At 36.8% G+C, this 21,918-nt stretch overlaps 1 protein-coding gene across 1 annotated transcript in view; it reads right to left on the bottom strand.

The window, feature by feature from the left end:
* The window catches only part of LOC124039051 (ankyrin repeat and fibronectin type-III domain-containing protein 1-like), a 178,204-nt gene that overhangs the window by 21,178 nt on the left and 135,108 nt on the right, over nt 1-21,918 (bottom strand). The window contains exons 17-19 of the mRNA XM_046354930.1: nt 7,678-7,900; nt 6,900-7,092; nt 5,263-5,747 (exon numbers count right to left, since the gene is read on the bottom strand). Coding sequence (XP_046210886.1) covers nt 5,263-5,747; nt 6,900-7,092; nt 7,678-7,900 — 901 coding nt within the window. The remainder of the gene's footprint in view (nt 1-5,262; nt 5,748-6,899; nt 7,093-7,677; nt 7,901-21,918) is intronic.

The raw sequence follows: 21,918 nt of genomic DNA, 5'->3' as shown, positions 1-21,918 counted from the left end.
TTCTGAAATTATTCAGACCCCTTCACTTTTTCCACATTTTGTTACGTTACAGCCTTATTCTAAAATGTATTAAAATAAACATTTTCCTCATCAATCTACACACAAAACCCCATAATGACTGGGCAACAATTTATAAAGTGTTAAGAACAGAAATATCTTATTTGCATAAGTATTCAGACCATTTGTTATGAGAATTGAAATTGAGCTCCGGTGCACCCTGTTTCCATTGATCATCCTTGAGTTGTTTCTACAACTTCATTGGAGTCCACCTGTGGTACATTCAATTGATTGGACATGATTTGGAAAGGCACACACCTGTCTATATAAAGTACCACAGTTGACAGTGCATGTCAGAGGAACTGTCCACACAGCTTCAAGACAGATTTTTATTTTATTTAACTAGGCGAGTCAGTTAAGAACAAATTCTTATTTACAGTGACGGCCTACCGGGGAACAGTGGGTTAACTGCCTTGTTCAGAGGCAGAACAACAGATTTTTACATTGTCAGCTCAGTGATTCAATCCAGCAACCTTTTGGTTACTGGTGCAACACGCTAACCACTAGGCTACCTGCCGCCCCACTAGGCAACCTGCTGCATTGTATTGAAGCACAGATCTGGGAAAGGCTATCAAAACATTTCTGACGCATGGAAGGGCCCCAAGAGCACAGTGGCCTCCATCATTCTTAAATGGAAGAAGTTTTGAACCATCAAGACTCTTCCTAGAGTTGGCCGCCCGGCCAGACTGAGCAATCAGGGGAGAAGGGCCTTGGTCAGGTAGGTGAACAATAACCTGATGGTCATTCTGACAGAGTTCCACTGTAGAGATGGGAGAAACTTCCAGAAGGACAACCATCTCTACAGCACTCCACCAATCAGGCCTTAATGGTATTGTCTTGGTCCTCTGTTCATTTTGATGAACAATTTACCTACTTTTACCAAAGAGCAGCTTCTGTCTACCAAAACATATTATTGTGTACCTTAGCAGCTTCTGTCTACCAAAACATATTATTGTGTACCTTAGCAGTGCTTCCCTGTTTCTTTAACACATGACAGCCAGCTTGCAGTTTGCCAAAAGGCACCTAAATTACTCTGACCATGAGAAAAAAGATTCTCTGGTCTGATGAAACCAAGATTGATCCCTCTGGCCTGAATGTCAAGTGTCACGTCTGGAGGAAACCGTCCCTACTGTGAAGCATGGTGGTGGCAGATTCATGCTGTGGGGAGGGTTTTCAGCAGCAGGGACTGGGAGGCTTGTCAGGTTCAATGACCCTAAACACACAGCCAAGACAACACAGGAGTGGCTTAGGGACAAGTCTCTGAATGTCCTTGAGGAGCCCAGCCAGAGACCGGACTTGAACCCGATCAAACATCTCTGGAGATACCTGAAAATAGCTGGGCAGCAACACTCCCCATCCAACCTGACAGTGCTTGAAAGGATCTGCAGAGAAAAATGGGAGAAACTCCCCCAAATACAGGTGTGGCAAGCTTGTAGCGTCATACCCAAGAAGACTAGAGGCTGTAATCACTGCCAAAGGTGCTACAACAAAGTACTGAGTGAAGGCTCTCAATACTTATGTAAAATGTGATATTTCTGTTTTTTATTTGTAATAAATTTGCAAAAATGTCTAAACCTGTTTTAACTTTGTCGTTATGAGGTATTGTGTGTAGATTGATGAGGAAATACGTATGACATCAATTTTAGAATAAGGCAGTAATTTAACAAAATGTTGAAAACATAGTGTGGTCTGAATACGTACATACTGTATCTACCGAAATTACGTCCTACCCCTGCATGTGGACTCGGTACTGGTATATAGCCAAGTTATCATCTACTCGGTGTGTATTTTTATATATTTTTCTCTCTGCATTGTTGTGAAGTAAGCATTTCACTGTTAGTCTACACCGGTTGTTTACGATGTGACAAAATCCAATTTGATTTGATATTAAATGCTGGTGATGTTGTTAGTCTGAGAAAGATATGAAAAGTGACTGTTTTAGTGTATGAAGAATGTCACTGTTATTCTAAATGAGACTCCGGTTGACTTTTGTTGTAACAGAACCACAAAAGAACCAGCTTAGCATGATGGTAATGACACATTAATTACCACAGAAAACCAACTTTTAAACCATGACAGTACATTCACTGCGGGTGCTTATAGTCCATGCTGAGACACCTACACAGCAAATTCTCAAGCGTACATGTCCACAATTTTCAGAGTTAGATTAACGCTTTGCTTAGTGTGAAGTCTTATTTGCATATTTCCCAGAGTGCCTTGCCTTTCGATTATATTGTAGAGTTACCACTCATGACTTTATTTGTTAGTGACAGAGACATGGTTGTTGCATTTTCAGTCCTGTGATCTTCACTAGGTGAGATCCTAAGCGAATGTTATCATATCATATTATGTAATTATATAAGACAATAAAATAAATATTTCTTAAGGCCTTACTTTGAGGGCCTAGTTTTACCCTCATACAGTGGCCTGAAACTCCATATCAGGCCTGCAAGTCGCATTATGCTGGTTTGCAAAGTGATGTGTAATTCCTATTGGAATCCAGCCGCAGGAATATCCAATTTAGTTGACATTTTTTCACCCGACTTCCAGGGTTGGGAATACTAAGATATTAGACTACCTAACCCATCTAAACTGGAACGGCCATTTCAGTAAAGGGTGCATTAAATCCAAGTAACAGATTAGATTATTTCAGAAAAATGGATGTTATTTATATTTTATAAGGTCCAATGCAGTTGTTTTTATCTCAACATCAAATCATTTCTGGGTAACAATTAAGTACCTTACTGTGATTGTTTGCAATTAAAATTGTCAAAAAGAAAACAAAAATAGCTTCTTAGCAAAGAGCAATTTCTCAAGCAAGACTTTAGCCAGGACTGTCTTGGACAGGTCTGAGTGGGGGAGGGGAAAACTGAAAACTAGACATTATTGACAAGGTAGTTTGGAACTCTCTTATTGGTCTATTAACTCATTTACAGCTCCATCCCACTAAAACAGGCTGAAATTGCAGGCGTCTTTTCAAACAGCTCTTACACTAAAAGGGCATTTTCATAATTTTCACAATTTCACAGTATTATTCCAACCTCATAGTGTGGAAATATATATACAATACTGGAAAATCACATTTTGGACTGCACTGAGCCCTTTAAGTAGAATAACATCAATTAATCAATGTGCATGCAAAAAACATAGATATTTAAACAAACAATTCAACCTGCAATAGAGCATGCTGGGAAATATGATAATGATGGCAGAGGTTTTGGTTCAACTCTGGTTATTTAACACCAACACTGTGGTTCTTTAAATATTTACAGTGCTATATTTAACTCCTGAATCAACACTGGAAACGCTACACTGAAAAAGCAACACTAGTTAACACTGGCCAATTTGCTGTGTAGAGAAACACAAGGCGTGTATCTAATATGGAAATCGACAAATGTACCACGGATACCCATCAATTGAAATAGCAACTCCGAGATCTTGCGGCCGTCAACACAGATTCAAGTGCAAAGGTAAAGCAGTGCTTTAGTTCATGTTGCATTGGTTATAGGTCATAACAGTTGGAGCCTTGGCTTGGTTCTGAGTTCTACAGTTCAGACAGTTGGCCAGCAACTTGAGTCTCTAGTACATTGTACAGAGAGAGCAAGGATTGTCCCGTCTGTGAGCTACACACGTCCACGAGCTCAGAGTCAGTTCAGCATGCCTGTCCACAGGGATATGAAGGACAGAGAGAAAGCGATGAAAGAAGGAACGAGGCCCACGAGCTCAGAGTCAGTTCAGCATGCCTGTCCACAGGGATATGAAGGACAGAGAGAAAGCGATGAAAGAAGGAACGAGGTCCACGAGCTCAGAGTCAGTTCAGCATGCCTGTCCACAGGGATATGAAGGACAGAGAGAAAGCGATGAAAGAAGGAACGAGGCCCACACAAACACACACAGAGGCAGAAACAGACAGGGAAAGGTGCATTGATGGCAGTTTGGATACACTGTGGAGGGATACATATTGTATGCAGCGTTCCAAAATGATAGTGCTCCATCCAAATGTCATCAATTATCCATTGTCCAATCATTCAAAAGTTTGTTACTCAGTATCGTTCACTCCAAGAACATGTTGCTGAGCCGTCGTCCAATCCTGGAGGACGTTACTGAACCACTGTCAAATGCTAGAGTGTGTTACTGAACATGGGCCAATGCTAGACTTTTCACCTGAGCATCGTCCAATCCTGGGGCCGGTTGCACCGGGTTGTAAGTGGATCGTTACTCTACACCCGACATAAAACGCACTGTACGCCGGCTCTAAAAATGATACCTGTTGCACCACCTGGTCGTAAGCCCTTCTATGAGCTATGACTGGGCATAGACTCTACATCTAGTAGGGAGCAGGCGTAGGGTTAAATTGGGACTCTCGTCATTATGATAGCGATCTATATTTTCAAAAGGATATGAGTCTCATATTTTACAACCTGCGCAGGCTTTTGGAGTTGCCTAAGCGTGAGTCAATAGCAAAATAATACACTTGATTTATGTTACATTATAACATGCTAAATGTGTGATATCTATTCCCACAGTGATTCTTTATGGATCCAACCTGTTCTGGTTAAGAAAACATGCATAGCGGTGGGCTTTGCGAAGTGAAGGTAAGTTTAAAACCACCACGAGGATGGAAACAGCCTACGAATGGGGGCTGCCTAGCAACCATCATTTTGAAGCATTAAATCTCATGAACGTGCATTACCTTTGTTATGCCCAACTGGTGCAACCAGACCCTGGAGCACCATGCCAAACCATCATCCAATCCTAGAGCGTGTTACTGATTATCATCCAATCCCTAGAGCGTGTTACTGATTATCATCCAATCCTAGAGCGTGTTACTGATTATCATCCAATCCTAGAGCGTGTTACTGATTATCATCCAATCCTAGAGCGTGTCACTGATTATCATCCAATCCCTAGAGCGTGTTACGGATTATCATCCAATCCCTAGAGCGTGTTACGGATTATCATCCAATCCCTAGAGCGTGTTACTGATTATCATCCAATCCTAGAGCGTGCTGCTGAGGATCTCTGACACCTGTGTGTTCGTTTGGTTGTCTGAGTCCACATCCTGGGCTGTTGTTCCTTCAGATGCCTCCTCTCCTGACCCCTCCTCTGTGACAACCACCATCACCCCTGCCCCTCTCTCCCCCCGTCCCTCCATCCCTCTCTCCTCCTCTCCCCAGCCCCTGTTCTCAAGCGATGTTTCCTTACACGGTTCCACAAAGATCCTCCTGACATGGGGCCTGGGCTCCCTCTGCCCCACCCCACTGCCCTCCAGGACACAGGAAGCATGACTAATGTATGTCTCCCCCTGAGGGGATAGGAGATCCAGGGGCAGGTCTGGGTCCTTCTGCCTGGTATAGACCCCCTCAGACAGGGACCCAGTGTGGCTGTCGCTGTGGCTCTTCAACCAGTGCTGGGGCCCAGCGGCCCCGTGGATTCTGGACAGCAGCTTCCGCTTGGTTGGGGGGTTGGCTAGGGGCCACAGGGGGGTGGAGGAGTGCTGGTCCTGGGTTGTCTTGGAGAGGGAGAGACCCTCCAGGATTTTGGTGCAAGAAAGGGTGGTCTTGGGGAGAATGAGGGCAGGGGAGAAGGGTGGGGCTGAGGATAGGGGGAAGGCGGGGGAGAGGAGTGGGCCTGGGGAGAGGGGGAAGGCGGGGGAGAGAGGGAGGTCTTTGGGATGGCAGATGCTGTACCTGGAAAGGGAAAAAAAAGATCCATTAGGTTATATTCAAGGCTCTGTCAAAAAGACAACACATTAGATTATAGAGGACAAGAGAGTGGGGGACAGGGACACATCTGAGCTTGTGTATCTGCAGTATGTCAGGGTCAGGGGTTAGAGGTCATTCTCTTCCTCAGCTTGTGTATCTGCAGTCAGGGTCAGGGGTTAGAGGTCATTCTCTTCCTGAGCTTGTGTATCTGCAGTATGTCAGGGTCAGGGGTTAGAGGTCATTCTCTTCCTGAGCTTGTGTATCTGCAGTATGTCAGGGTCAGGGGTTAGAGGTCATTCTCTTCCTGAGCTTGTGTATCTGCAGTATGTCAGGGTCAGGGGTTAGAGGTCATTCTCTTCCTGAGCTTGTGTATCTGCAGTATGTCAGGGTCAGGGGTTAGAGGTCATTCTCTTCCTGAGCTTGTGTATCTGCAGTATGTCAGGGTCAGGGGTTAGAGGTTGTTAGCAGCTGATGTTATTCTTGAATAACACAGACCCCAAAGCAAATCAGGGGGAGACAAATAGGTTTATTCAAAAATAACAAATCATAGATGTTACGCTGGGAAGTAGATGGTCAATGTTCCTTCTTCCAGGTCCTAAATGATTCTCCACAGAACAAAGTGACAGGATGTAATTTATAACCCCCAACCGTAGTCTGTGGTTGACCAATTAGAATTCCTTGCAGTAAAATTGGGCCAATGGTCAAATAACAAGTTTCCTGTTTCAGGCTCAATGTATAGACGATTCAGACCAACGAGATCTTGCCACGTAGCTATGAGTCCAGGACTGAAACCCCTACACAGATTTGAACCAGATGTTGAACTGAAAAACAACTTTTCCATTGATCGTTAATTCCCTATTTACCTCTAGTCCTCTGCGTTGTGTATTATCTTAAAATATTCTTACAAGGTTGTTCTCATAATTTAGTTTGTGTATCTGCGGTACGTCGGGGTCAGGGTTAGAGGTCGTTATTGTACCTTAGTTCGTGTATCCGCAGTACGTCAGGGTCAGGGGTTAAAGGTGGTGCCTGAGCTTGTGTATCTGCAGTACGTCTGGGTCAGGGTTAGAGGTCGTTATTGTACCTTAGTTTGTGTATCTGCGGTACGTCAGGGTCAGAGGTTAAATGTCGTTATTGTACCTTAGTTCGTGTATCTGCAGTACGTCGGGAGCGCTGCCTCCCAGGGCGTGCACAGCCTGCTGGGAGAGGTCCTGTTGGGAAGAGTAGAGCAGGTCCAGCTCACGGGGGGACAAGGCCTCGCTGGAGTCATAGTCGCTGTCTGTTGGCAGGAACACCTCTGAACAACCGTCCTCATCTGACCCCAGTTGGGAGTCTGAGGGAGGAAACAGACAGACAGACAGACGGGTCAGAAACAACCCATTGGGCACAGAGGTCAATTCAATGTCTATTCCACGTTGGTTCAACGTAAATTTAATTAAAATGACATGGAAACAACATTGATTCAACCAGTGTGTGCCCAGTGGACACATACAGTTCATGTACAAGACAGTGTTGCACACAGACACAGAACAAACTATGATTCTAGAGTGGGGGTATGTGTTTAGCATAAAGATAAAGGCCATCCCTGACATACTTCCAGTATGTGGAGAGTGAGGGTGATTTGTTTTGTTGTTGTTGTTGTTGTTGTTGTTGTATGCCACGTATGTAGAGATATGAGTGTGTGTGTCTTGAAGTGCTAACACACCCCTCCCTACCCCCCATCCACAAGAGGAGCATCGTCATCATCATCTTCGATGGACAGCCAAGATGGTGTGTGTGTGTGTGTGTGTGTGTGTGTGTGTGTGTGTGTGTGTGTGTGTGTGTGTGTGTGTGTGTGTGTGTGTGTGTGTGTGTGTGTGTGTGTGTGTGTGTGTGTGTGTGTGTGTGAGTGCTTGCGTGTGTGTGTCATTCTCCTCACCACTAGCAGCCTTCCTGGGTCGTAGCTCAGGTGAGGGTGATGGTGTGGGTAGGTAGTCCATGGTAGAGGATGCTGAGTCACTCTTCTGTGCCCCCTGGTCTGACTCAAGCTTGCTGGCATTGACCAGGCTGGTGATGGGCACCCCGCCACTGGGATGCTTGTAGCGGGCATACTGCAGGGCATCAGTGATCCAACGCAGCTCCTGCCACATCTCATCCAGCTGCTGCAGAGAACAAAACATCATTATACACATAACACGGTTATAAAGCATCATCGTTATTATAGTTAGTTGATTATCATCGTTATTATAGTTAGTTATATATGATTATCATAGCTATTATAGTTAGTTATAGTTGATTATCATAGTTATTATAGTTAGTTATAGTTGATTATCATAGTTATTATAGTTGATTATCATAGTTATTATAGTTAGCCTAGTGGTTAGAGCATTGGACTAGTAACCGGAAGGTTGCGAGTTCAAACCCCCGAGCTGACAAGGTACAAATCTGTCGTTCTGCCCCTGAACAGGCAGTTAACCCACTGTTCCCAGGCCGTCATTGAAAATAAGAATATGTTCTTAACTGACTTGCCTGGTTAAATAAAGGTAAAATTAAATAGTTGATTATCATAGCTATTATAGTTAGTTATAGTTGATTATCATAGTTATTATAGTTAGTTATAGTTGATTATCATAGTTATTATAGTTGATTATCATAGTTATTATAGTTAGTTATAGTTGATTATCATAGCTATTATGGTTAGTTATAGTTGATTATCATAGCTATTATAGTTAGTTATAGTTGATTATCATAGTTATTATAGTTAGTTATAGTTGATTATCATAGTTATTATAGTTAGTTATAGTTGATTATCATAGTAATTATAGTTAGTTATAGTTGATTATCATAGTTAGTTATAGTTTATTATCATAGTAGTTATTATAGTTAGTTATAGTAGATTATCATAGTTAGTTATAGTTGATTATCATAGTTATTATAGTTAGTTATAGTTGATTATCATAGTTAGTTATAGTTTATTATCATAGTTATTATAGTTAGTTATAGTAGATTATCATCGTTATTATAGTTAGTTATAGTTGATTATCGTAGTTATTATAGTTAGTTGATTATCGTAGTTATTATAGTTAGTTATAGTTGATTATCATAGGTATTACAGTTAGTTATAGTTGATTATCATAGTTATTATAGTTAGTTATAGTTGATTATCATAGTTAGTTATAGTTGATTATCATAGTTATTATAGTTAGTTGATTATCATAGTTATTATAGTTAGTTATAGTTGATTATCATAGTTATTATAGTTAGTTATGGTTGATTATCATAGTTATTATAGTTAGTTATAGTTGATTATCATAGCTATTATAGTTAGTTATAGTTGATTATCATAGTTATTATAGTTAGTTATAGTTGATTATCATAGTTAGTTATAGTTGATTGTCACGCCTTGGTCATTGTATTTTGTGTTTTTGTTATATGTTTGGGTAGGCCAGGGTGTGACATGGGTTCATATGTTGTGTTTCGTATTGGGGTTTGTATACATTGGGATTGTGTATGATTAGGGGTGTGTCTAGTTAGGCTTGGCTGCCTGAGGCGGTTCTCAATTGGAGTCAGGTGATTCTCGTTGTCTCGGATTGGGAACCGTATTTAGGCAGCCTGAGTTCGCTTTGTATTTCGTGGGTGTTTGTTTCTATCTCTGTGTTGTATTCACCAGATAGGCTGTAATAAGTTTCACGTTCCGTTCTGTTGTTTTTGTATTTAGTATTCAGTTATTTCATGTACCGCGATTCATTTCATTAAAGTCATGAGGAACCAACACGCTGCATTTCGGTCCGACTCTCTTTCTTCAAAAGACGAACGCCGTTACAGAAACACCCACCTCTCACGGACCGAGCAGCGTGTAACTGGCAACGACGTAGGTAACTGGCAGGAGCTAAAGGAGGACGTTATGGACGGTATAGGCATGGAGTATACGACGTGGGAAGAAATCGACAGGTGGGCGGCCGACCCAGAGAGAGTGCAGGAGCCCGCCTGGGATTCGCTTCAGCAGTGCGAAGAGGGCTATAGACGAATGGAGTCTAAAAGGAAACACGTCGACGCAGAGCGAAAACTGAAAGTAACCCCCAAATATTTATTGGGGGAGAGCGCAGAGAGAGAGTGGCTGAGTCAGGGTTCAGACCTGAGCCATCTCTCCCTGTTAATCATGAAGAACAGTCGCAGTGGGAGAGGCTGCACCACTTGGAGAATTGGACATGGGAGGAGGAATTAGACGGTAAAGGACCCTGGGCTCAGCCTGGAGAATATCGCCGTCCCAAGGAAGAAATAGATGCGGCTAAAGCGGAGAGGCGCAGGTATGAGGAGGCAGCACGGCGACGCGGTTGGAAGCCGGAAAAGCAGCCCAAAAAAATTATTGGGGGGAGGCTAGAAGGGAGAATAGTTATGCCAGGTAGGAGACCTGCGCAAACTCCCTGTGCTCACCGTTGGGCTAGAGAGACCGGGCAGGCACCGTGTTATGTTATGGAGCGCACGGTGTTTCCAGTGCGGGTGCAGAGCCAGGTGCGGCACATACCAGCCCTTCCTATTGGCCGGGCTAGAGTAGGCATCGAGCCGGGTAAGCTTGGGCAGGCTCGGTGCTCAAGAGCTCCAGTGCGCCTGCACGGTCCGGTCTATCCAGAGCCACCTCTACACACCAGTTTTCCGGTAGCAGCTCCCCGCAACAGGCTTCCTGTGCGTGTCCTCGATCCAGTACCACCAGTTCCAGCACCACGCACCAGGCCTCCAGTGCGCCTCGCCTGTTCAGCGCAGCCAGCGCCTTTCTCCTCTCCTACGCTGTCGGAGTCTCCCGCCTGTTTAGCGCCGCCAGTGCTCCCAGTCTGCCCAGCGCCGCCAGTGCTCCCAGTCTGCCCAGCGCCGCCAGTGCTCCCAGTCTGCCCAGCGCCGCCAGTGCTCCCAGTCTGCCCAGCGCTGCCAGTGCTCCCAGTCTGCCCAGCGCCGCCAATGCTCCCAGTCTGCCCAGTGCCGCCAGTGCTCCCAGTCTGCCCAGCGCCGCCAGACAACCAGTCTCTTCCAGATCTGCCAGACAACCAGTCTCTTCCAGATCTGCCCGACAACCAGTCTCTTCCAGATCTGCCCGACAACCTGACTCTTCCAGTTCCGCCAGCCAGCCAGGAGTTACCGGAGCCTACTACCTGCCTGAGCTTCCTCTCAGTACTGGGCTTCCTCTCAGTACTGGGCTTCCTCTCAGTACTGGGCTTCCTCTCAGTACTGGGCTTCCTCTCAGTACTGGGCTGCTTTGGTCCTGAGCTGCCCCTCTGTCCCGAGCTGCCCCTCTGTCCCGAGCTGCCCCTCTGTCCTGAGATGCCCCTCTGTCCTGAGATGCCCCTCTGTCCTGAGATGCCCCTCTGTCCCGAGCTGCCCCTCTGTCCCGGGCTGCTCCTCAGTTATGTGGGGATCTGGGTGAGGACTATTAGGCCATGGTCGGCGGAGAAGGTGGATTATCCCAGGACGCGAAGGGGAGGAACTAGGACATTAATGGAGTGGAGTCCACGTCCCGAGCCTGAACCGCCACCATGGACAGACGCCCACCCGGACCCTCCCTATGCTCTTGAGGTGCGTCCGGGAGTCCGCACCTTAGGGGGGGGATTCTGTCACGCCTTGGTCATTGTATTTTGTGTTTTTGTTATATGTTTGGGTAGGCCGTTACATTGATTATCATAGTTATTATAGTTAGTTGATTATCATAGCTATTATAGTTAGTTATAGTTGATTATCATAGTTATTATAGTTAGTTGATTATCATAGTTATTATAGTTAGTTATAGTTGATTATCATAGTTAGTTATAGTTGATTATCATAGTTATTATAGTTAGTTATAGTTGATTATCATAGTTATTATATTTAGGTATAGTTGATTATCATAGTTAGTTATAGTTGATTATCATAGTTCTTATAGTTAGTTATAGTTGATTATCATAGTTAGTTATAGTTGATTATAATAGTTATTATAGTTAGTTATAGTTGATTATCATAGTTAGTTATAGTTGATTATAATAGTTATTATAGTTAGTTATAGTTGATTATCATAGTTAGTTATAGTTGATTATCATAGTTATTATAGTTAGTTATAGTTGATTATCATAGTTATTATAGTTAGTTATAGTTGATTATCATAGTTATTATAGTTAGTTATAGTTGATTATCATAGTTATTGTAGTTAGTTATAGTTGATTATCATAGTTATTATAGTTAGTTATAGTTGATTATCATAGTTATTATAGTTAGTTGATTATCATAGTTATAGTTAGTTAAACATGATTATCATAGTTATTATAGTTAGTTAAACATGATTATCATAGTTATTATAGTTAGTTATAATTGATTATCATAGTTATTATAGCTAGTTATAGTTGATTATCATAGTTAGTTATAGTTGATTATCATAGTTATTATAGTTAGTTATAGTTGATTATCCTAGTTATTATAGTTAGTTATAGTTGATTATCATAGTTATTGTAGTTAGTTATAGTTGATTATCATAGCTATTATAGTTAGTTATACATGATTATCATAGTTATTATAGTTAGTTATAGTTGATTATCATAGCTATTATAGTTAGTTATAGTTGATTATCATAGTTAGTTATAGTTGATTATCATAGTTATTATAGTTAGTTGATTATCATAGTTATTATAGTTAGTTATAGTTGATTATCATAGTTAGTTATAGTTGATTATCATAGTTATTATAGTTAGTTATAGTTGATTATCATAGTTATTATATTTAGTTATAGTTGATTATCATAGTTAGTTATAGCTGATTATCATAGTTATTATAGTTAGTTATAGTTGATTATCATAGTTAGTTATAGTTGATTATCATAGTTATTATAGTTAGTTATAGTTGATTATCATAGTTAGTTATAGTTGATTATAATAGTTATTATAGTTAGTTGATTATAATAGTTATTATAGATAGTTGATTATAATAGTTATTATAGTTAGTTATAGTTGATTATCATAGTTAGTTATAGTTGATTATCATAGTTATTATAGTTAGTTATAGTTGATTATCATAGTTATTAAAGTTAGTTATAGTTGATTATCATAGTTATTATAGTTAGTTATAGTTGATTATCATAGTTATTGTAGTTAGTTATAGTTGATTATGATAGTTATTATAGTTAGTTATAGTTGATTATCATAGTTATTATAGTTAGTTATACATGATTATCATAGTTATTATAGTTAGTTATAGTTGATTATCATAGCTATTATAGTTAGTTATAGTTGATTATCATAGTTATTATAGTTAGTTATGGTTGATTATCATAGTTATTATAGTTAGTTGTAGTTGATTATCATAGTTATTGTAGTTAGTTATAGTTGATTATCATAGTTATTATAGTTAGTTATAGTTGATTATCATAGTTAATTATAGTTGATTATCATAGTTATTATAGTTAGTTATGGTTGATTATCATAGTTATTATAGTTAGTTATAGTTGATTATCATAGTTATTATAGTTAGTTATAGTTGATTATCATAGTTATTATAGTTAGTTATAGTTGATTATCATAGTTAATTATAGTTGATTATCATAGTTATTATAGTTAGTTATGGTTGATTATCATAGTTATTATAGTTAGTTATAGTTGATTATCATAGTTATTATAGTTAGTTATAGTTGATTATCATAGTTATTATAGTTAGTTGATTATCATAGTTATAGTTAGCTAAACATGATTATCATAGTTATTATAGTTAGTTAAACATGATTATCATAGTTATTATAGTTAGTTATAATTGATTATCATAGTTATTATAGCTAGTTATAGTTGATTATCATAGTTAGTTATAGTTGATTATCATAGTTATTATAGTTAGTTATAGTTGATTATCCTAGTTATTATAGTTAGTTATAGTTGATTATCATAGTTATTGTAGTTAGTTATAGTTGATTATCATAGCTATTATAGTTAGTTATACATGATTATCATAGTTATTATAGTTAGTTATAGTTGATTATCATAGCTATTATAGTTAGTTATAGTTGATTATCATAGTTAGTTATAGTTGATTATCATAGTTATTATAGTTAGTTGATTATCATAGTTATTATAGTTAGTTATAGTTGATTATCATAGTTAGTTATAGTTGATTATCATAGTTATTATAGTTAGTTATAGTTGATTATCATAGTTATTATATTTAGTTATAGTTGATTATCATAGTTAGTTATAGCTGATTATCATAGTTATTATAGTTAGTTATAGTTGATTATCATAGTTAGTTATAGTTGATTATCATAGTTATTATAGTTAGTTATAGTTGATTATCATAGTTAGTTATAGTTGATTATAATAGTTATTATAGTTAGTTGATTATAATAGTTATTATAGTTAGTTGATTATAATAGTTATTATAGTTAGTTATAGTTGATTATCATAGTTAGTTATAGTTGATTATCATAGTTATTATAGTTAGTTATAGTTGATTATCATAGTTATTAAAGTTAGTTATAGTTGATTATCATAGTTATTATAGTTAGTTATAGTTGATTATCATAGTTATTGTAGTTAGTTATAGTTGATTATGATAGTTATTATAGTTAGTTATAGTTGATTATCATAGTTATTATAGTTAGTTATACATGATTATCATAGTTATTATAGTTAGTTATAGTTGATTATCATAGCTATTATAGTTAGTTATAGTTGATTATCATAGTTATTATAGTTAGTTATGGTTGATTATCATAGTTATTATAGTTAGTTGTAGTTGATTATCATAGTTATTGTAGTTAGTTATAGTTGATTATCATAGTTATTATAGTTAGTTATAGTTGATTATCATAGTTAATTATAGTTGATTATCATAGTTATTATAGTTAGTTATGGTTGATTATCTTAGTTATTATAGTTAGTTATAGTTGATTATCATAGTTATTATAGTTAGTTATAGTTGATTATCATAGCTATTATAGTTAGTTATAGTTGATTATCATAGTTATTATAGTTAGTTATGGTTGATTATCATAGTTATTATAGTTATAGATTATTATTATAGTTAGTTATAGTTGATTATCATAGTTATTATAGTTAGTTATAGTTGATTATCATAGTTAATTATAGTTGATTATCATAGTTATTATAGTTAGTTATGGTTGATTATCATAGTTATTATAGTTAGTTATAGTTGATTATCATAGTTATTATAGTTAGTTATAGTTGATTATCATAGTTATTATAGTTAGTTATAGTTGATTATCATAGTTAATTATAGTTGATTATCATAGTTATTATAGTTAGTTATGGTTGATTATCATAGTTATTATAGTTAGTTATAGTTGATTATCATAGTTATTATAGTTAGTTATAGTTGATTATCATAGTTATTATAGTTAGTTGATTATCATAGTTATAGTTAGCTAAACATGATTATCATAGTTATTATAGTTAGTTAAACATGATTATCATAGTTATTATAGTTAGTTATAATTGATTATCATAGTTATTATAGCTAGTTATAGTTGATTATCATAGTTAGTTATAGTTGATTATCATAGTTATTATAGTTAGTTATAGTTGATTATCCTAGTTATTATAGTTAGTTATAGTTGATTATCATAGTTATTGTAGTTAGTTATAGTTGATTATCATAGCTATTATAGTTAGTTATACATGATTATCATAGTTATTATAGTTAGTTATAGTTGATTATCATAGCTATTATAGTTAGTTATAGTTGATTATCATAGTTAGTTATAGTTGATTATCATAGTTATTATAGTTAGTTGATTATCATAGTTATTATAGTTAGTTATAGTTGATTATCATAGTTAGTTATAGTTGATTATCATAGTTATTATAGTTAGTTATAGTTGATTATCATAGTTATTATATTTAGTTATAGTTGATTATCATAGTTAGTTATAGCTGATTATCATAGTTATTATAGTTAGTTATAGTTGATTATCATAGTTAGTTATAGTTGATTATCATAGTTATTATAGTTAGTTATAGTTGATTATCATAGTTAGTTATAGTTGATTATAATAGTTATTATAGTTAGTTGATTATAATAGTTATTATAGTTAGTTGATTATAATAGTTATTATAGTTAGTTATAGTTGATTATCATAGTTAGTTATAGTTGATTATCATAGTTATTATAGTTAGTTATAGTTGATTATCATAGTTATTAAAGTTAGTTATAGTTGATTATCATAGTTATTATAGTTAGTTATAGTTGATTATCATAGTTATTGTAGTTAGTTATAGTTGATTATGATAGTTATTATAGTTAGTTATAGTTGATTATCATAGTTATTATAGTTAGTTATACATGATTATCATAGTTATTATAGTTAGTTATAGTTGATTATCATAGCTATTATAGTTAGTTATAGTTGATTATCATAGTTATTATAGTTAGTTATGGTTGATTATCATAGTTATTATAGTTAGTTGTAGTTGATTATCATAGTTATTGTAGTTAGTTATAGTTGATTATCATAGTTATTATAGTTAGTTATAGTTGATTATCATAGTTAATTATAGTTGATTATCATAGTTATTATAGTTAGTTATGGTTGATTATCTTAGTTATTATAGTTAGTTATAGTTGATTATCATAGTTATTATAGTTAGTTATAGTTGATTATCATAGTTATTATAGTTAGTTATAGTTGATTATCATAGTTAATTATAGTTGATTATCATAGTTATTATAGTTAGTTATGGTTGATTATCATAGTTATTATAGTTAGTTATAGTTGATTATCATAGTTATTATAGTTAGTTATAGTTGATTATCATAGTTATTATAGTTAGTTATACATGATTATCATAGTTATTATAGTTAGTTATAGTTGATTATTATAGTTATTATAGTTAGTTATAGTTGATTATCATAGTTATTATGGTTATTTATAGTTGATTATCATAGTTATTATAGTTAGTTGATTATCATAGTTATTATAGTTAGCTAAACATGATTATCATAGTTATTATAGTTAGTTAAACATGATTATCATAGTTATTATAGTTAGTTATAATTGATTATCATAGTTATTATAGCTAGTTATAGTTGATTATCATAGTTAGTTATAGTTGATTATCATAGTTATTATAGTTAGTTATAGTTGATTATCCTAGTTATTATAGTTAGTTATAGTTGATTATCATAGTTATTGTAGTTAGTTATAGTTGATTATCATAGCTATTATAGTTAGTTATACATGATTATCATAGTTATTATAGTTAGTTATAGTTGATTATCATAGCTATTATAGTTAGTTATAGTTGATTATCATAGTTAGTTATAGTTGATTATCATAGTTATTATAGTTAGTTGATTATCATAGTTATTATAGTTAGTTATAGTTGATTATCATAGTTAGTTATAGTTGATTATCATAGTTATTATAGTTAGTTATAGTTGATTATCATAGTTATTATATTTAGTTATAGTTGATTATCATAGTTAGTTATAGCTGATTATCATAGTTATTATAGTTAGTTATAGTTGATTATCATAGTTAGTTATAGTTGATTATCATAGTTATTATAGTTAGTTATAGTTGATTATCATAGTTAGTTATAGTTGATTATAATAGTTATTATAGTTAGTTGATTATAATAGTTATTATAGTTAGTTGATTATAATAGTTATTATAGTTAGTTATAGTTGATTATCATAGTTAGTTATAGTTGATTATCATAGTTATTATAGTTAGTTATAGTTGATTATCATAGTTATTAAAGTTAGTTATAGTTGATTATCATAGTTATTATAGTTAGTTATAGTTGATTATCATAGTTATTGTAGTTAGTTATAGTTGATTATGATAGTTATTATAGTTAGTTATAGTTGATTATCATAGTTATTATAGTTAGTTATACATGATTATCATAGTTATTATAGTTAGTTATAGTTGATTATCATAGCTATTATAGTTAGTTATAGTTGATTATCATAGTTATTATAGTTAGTTATGGTTGATTATCATAGTTATTATAGTTAGTTGTAGTTGATTATCATAGTTATTGTAGTTAGTTATAGTTGATTATCATAGTTATTATAGTTAGTTATAGTTGATTATCATAGTTAATTATAGTTGATTATCATAGTTATTATAGTTAGTTATGGTTGATTATCTTAGTTATTATAGTTAGTTATAGTTGATTATCATAGTTATTATAGTTAGTTATAGTTGATTATCATAGTTATTATAGTTAGTTATAGTTGATTATCATAGTTAATTATAGTTGATTATCATAGTTATTATAGTTAGTTATGGTTGATTATCATAGTTATTATAGTTAGTTATAGTTGATTATCATAGTTATTATAGTTAGTTATAGTTGATTATCATAGTTATTATAGTTAGTTATACATGATTATCATAGTTATTATAGTTAGTTATAGTTGATTATTATAGTTATTATAGTTAGTTATAGTTGATTATCATAGTTATTATGGTTATTTATAGTTGATTATCATAGTTATTATAGTTAGTTGATTATCATAGTTATTATAGTTAGTTAAACATGATTATCATAGTTATTATAGTTAGTTAAACATGATTATCACAGTTATTATAGTTGGTTATAGTTGATTATCATAGTTATTATAGCTAGTTATAGTTGATTATCATAGTTAGTTATAGCTGATTATCATAGTTATTATAGTCAGTTATAGTTGATTATCATAGTTATTATAGTTAGTTATAGTTGATTATCCTAGTTATTATAGTTAGTTATGGTTGATTATCATAGTTATTATAGTTAGTTATAGTTGGTTATCATAGTTATTGTAGTTAGTTATAGTTGATTATCATAGCTATTATAGTTAGTTATACATGATTATCATAGTTATTATAGTTAGTTATAGTTGATTATCATAGCTATTATAGTTAGTTATACATGATTATCATAGTTATTATAGTTAGTTATAGTTGATTATCATAGATATTATAGTTAGTTATAGTTGATTATCATAGCTATTATAGTTAGTTATGGTTGATTATCATAGTTATTATAGTTAGTTATAGTTGATTATCATAGCTATTATAGTTAGTTATAGTTGATTATCATAGTTAGTTATAGTTGATTATCATAGTTATTATAGTTAGTTGTAGTTGATTATCATAGTTAGTTATAGTTGATTATCATAGTTATTATAGTTAGTTATAGTTGATTATCATAGTAATTATAGTTAGTTATAGTTGATTATCATAGCTATTATAGTTAGTTATAGTTGATTATCATAGTTATTATAGTTAGTTGATTATCATAGTTATTATAGTTAGTTATAGTTGATTATCATAGTTATTATAGTTAGTTATAGTTGATTATCATAGTTGTAAAGATTCTCATTCAGCTGCTGCAATAGAGAACAAAGCCCACTCATGATCAACATAATACAAATGACAGTTCTAATATAAAGATTCTCATCCAGCTGCTGGGAGGAGAGAGACACAGAGAGTCACATAGTCGTTGTGTATAACAGTTACAAAACATAGACATGTTGTAGGAGTGGGAGAGAGAGTGTCTGCAGGGGGAGAGAGAGTGTCTGGAGGGGGAGCGAGAGTGTCTGGAGGGGGAGAGAGAGTGTCTGGAGCGGGAGAGAGTGTCTGGAGGGGGAGAGAGAGTGTCTGCAGGGGGAGAGAGAGTGTCTGGAGGGGGAGAGAGAGTGTCTGGAGGGGGAGAGAGAGTGTCTGCAGGGGGAGAGAGAGTGTCTGCAGGGGGAGAGAGAGTGTCTGGAGGGGGAGAGAGAGTGTCTGGAGGGGGAGAGAGAGTGTCTGGATGGGGAGAGAGAGTGTCTGTAGGGGGAGAGAGAGTGTCTGGATGGTGAGAGAGAGTGTCTGGAGGGGGAGAGAGAGTGTCTGGAGGGGGAGAGAGAGTGTCTGGAGTGGGAGAGAGTGTCTGTAGGGGGAGAGATAGTGTCTGCAGGGGGAGAGATAGTGTCTGGAGGGGAGAGAGAGTGTCTGCAGGGGGAGAGAGTGGAGTGGGAGAGAGAGTGTCTGGAGGGGGGAGAGAGTGTCTGGAGGGGGAGAGAGAGTGTCTGCAGGGGGAGAGAGAGTGTTTGCAGGGGGAGAGAGTGGAGTGGGAGAGAGAGTGTCTGGAGGGAGAGAGAGTGTCTGGAGGGGGAGAGAGTGTCTGGAGGGGGAGAGAGAGTGTCTGCAGGGGGAGAGAGAGTATCTGCAGGGGGAGAGAGTGGAGGGGGAGAGAGAGTGTCTGGAGGGGGAGAGAGAGTGTCTGGAGGGGGAGAGAGAGTATCTGCAGGGGAAGAGAGAGTGTCTGTAGGGGGAGAAAGAGTGTCCGGAGGGGGAGAGAGAGTGTCTGGAGGGGGAGAGAGAGTGTCTGGAGGGGGAGAGAGAGTGTCTGGAGGGGAGAGAGAGAGTGTCTGCAGGGGGAGAGAGAGTGTCTGCAGGGGGAGAGAGAGTGTCTGGAGGGGGAGAGAGAATGTCTGAAGGGGAGAGAGAGTGTCTGGAGGGGGAGAGCGTATCTGGAGGGGGAGAGAGTGTCTGGAGGGGGAGAGAGAGTGTCTGGAGGGGGAGAGAGAGTGTCCGCAGGGGGAGAGAGAGTGTCTGGGGGGAGAGAGAGTGTCTGGAGGGGGAGAGAGAGTGTCTGGAGGGAGAGAGACTGTCTGGAGGGAGAGAGACTGTCTGGAGGGGGAGAGAGAGTGTCTGGAGGGGGAGAGAGTGTCTGCAGGGGGAGAGAGTGGAGTGGGAGAGAGAGTGTCTGGAGGGGGAGAGAGAGTGTCTGGAGGGGGAGAGAGAGTGTCTGCAGGGGGAGAGAGAGTGTCTGGAGGGGGAGAGAGAGTGTCTGGAGGGGGAGAGAGTGTCTGGAGGGGGAGAGAGAGTGTGAGAGAGAGTGTCTGGAGGGGGAGAGAGAGTGTCTGGAGGGGGAGAGAGAGTGTCTGTTTATAGCAGGTTACTGATGCTGAGAGGTTGTACAGTAGCTTAAGGTTTATTGCAGGTTACTGATGCTGAGAGGTTGTACAGTAGCTTAAGGTTTATAGTAGGTTTATAGCAGGTTACTGATCCTGAGAGGTTGTACCGAGAGAGAGAGAGAGAGAGAGAGAGAGAGAGAGAGAGAGAGAGAGAGAGAGAGAGAGAGAGAGAGAGAGAGAGAGAGAGAGAGAGAGAGAGAGAGGGAGGAGAACTGGGAATAATAAGGGGGTATTCCTGGATGCATCTGTCATTTGCCAATTACTTTTCATGTGAAATTGCTTTAATCATTTTCACATCACAAGGTAAATGTCATGGGGTTTAATCATTCAAATGATTTTTACTAAACTTCCATTTTCCTCCTGTCAAGGAATTTCCCTTTGTTCCACTTAATTAAATGGTTGATTGAAATTAGAGGAGATATAGTGCACCATATTGGCTATAAGGTGAGGATGAGGAAAACGTCCCAAATGACACACTATTCCCTATAAAGTGCACTACATTTGACCAGGGCTGATTTAGTCAGTAAAGTTGGGGGTGATGCAAATCCAGTGATTGAACAAGATGCACATCAACACAATACTAACATGTTTAGAGACCCGGTCTTCATCACAATACTAACATGTTTAGAGTTCTGACCCGGTCTTCAACACAATACTAACATGTTTAGAGACCCGTTCTTCAACACAATACTAACATGTTTAGAGACCCGGTCTTCAACACAATACTAACAAGTTTAGAGTACTGACCCGTTCTTCAACACAATACTAACATGTTTAGAGTACTGACCCAGTCTTCAACACAATACTAACATAATATAATAATAATATATGCCATTTAGCAGACGCTTTTATCCAAAGCGACTTACAGTCATGTGTGCATACATTCTACGTATGGGTGGTCCCGGGGATCGAACCCACTACCCTGGCGTTACAAGCGCCATGCTCTACCAACTGAGCTACAGAAGGACCATAACATGTTTAGAGTACTGACCCAGTCTTCAACACAATACTAACATGTTTAGAGTTCTGACCCGGTCTTCAACACAATACTAACATGTTTAGAGTACTGACCCGGTCTTCAACACAATACTAACATGTTTAGAGTTCTGACCCGGTCTTCAACACAATACTAACATGTTTAGAGTTCTGACCCGGTCTTCAACACAATACTAACATGTTTAGAGTTCTGACCCGGTCTTCAACACAATACTAACATGTTTAGAGACCCGGTCTTCAACACAATACTAACATGTTTAGAGTACTGACC

This window comes from Oncorhynchus gorbuscha, linkage group LG07, assembly GCF_021184085.1.
Source record: "Oncorhynchus gorbuscha isolate QuinsamMale2020 ecotype Even-year linkage group LG07, OgorEven_v1.0, whole genome shotgun sequence".
Lineage (NCBI taxonomy): Eukaryota > Metazoa > Chordata > Actinopteri > Salmoniformes > Salmonidae > Oncorhynchus > Oncorhynchus gorbuscha.
This window is presented reverse-complemented; position numbering and strand designations above follow the sequence as displayed.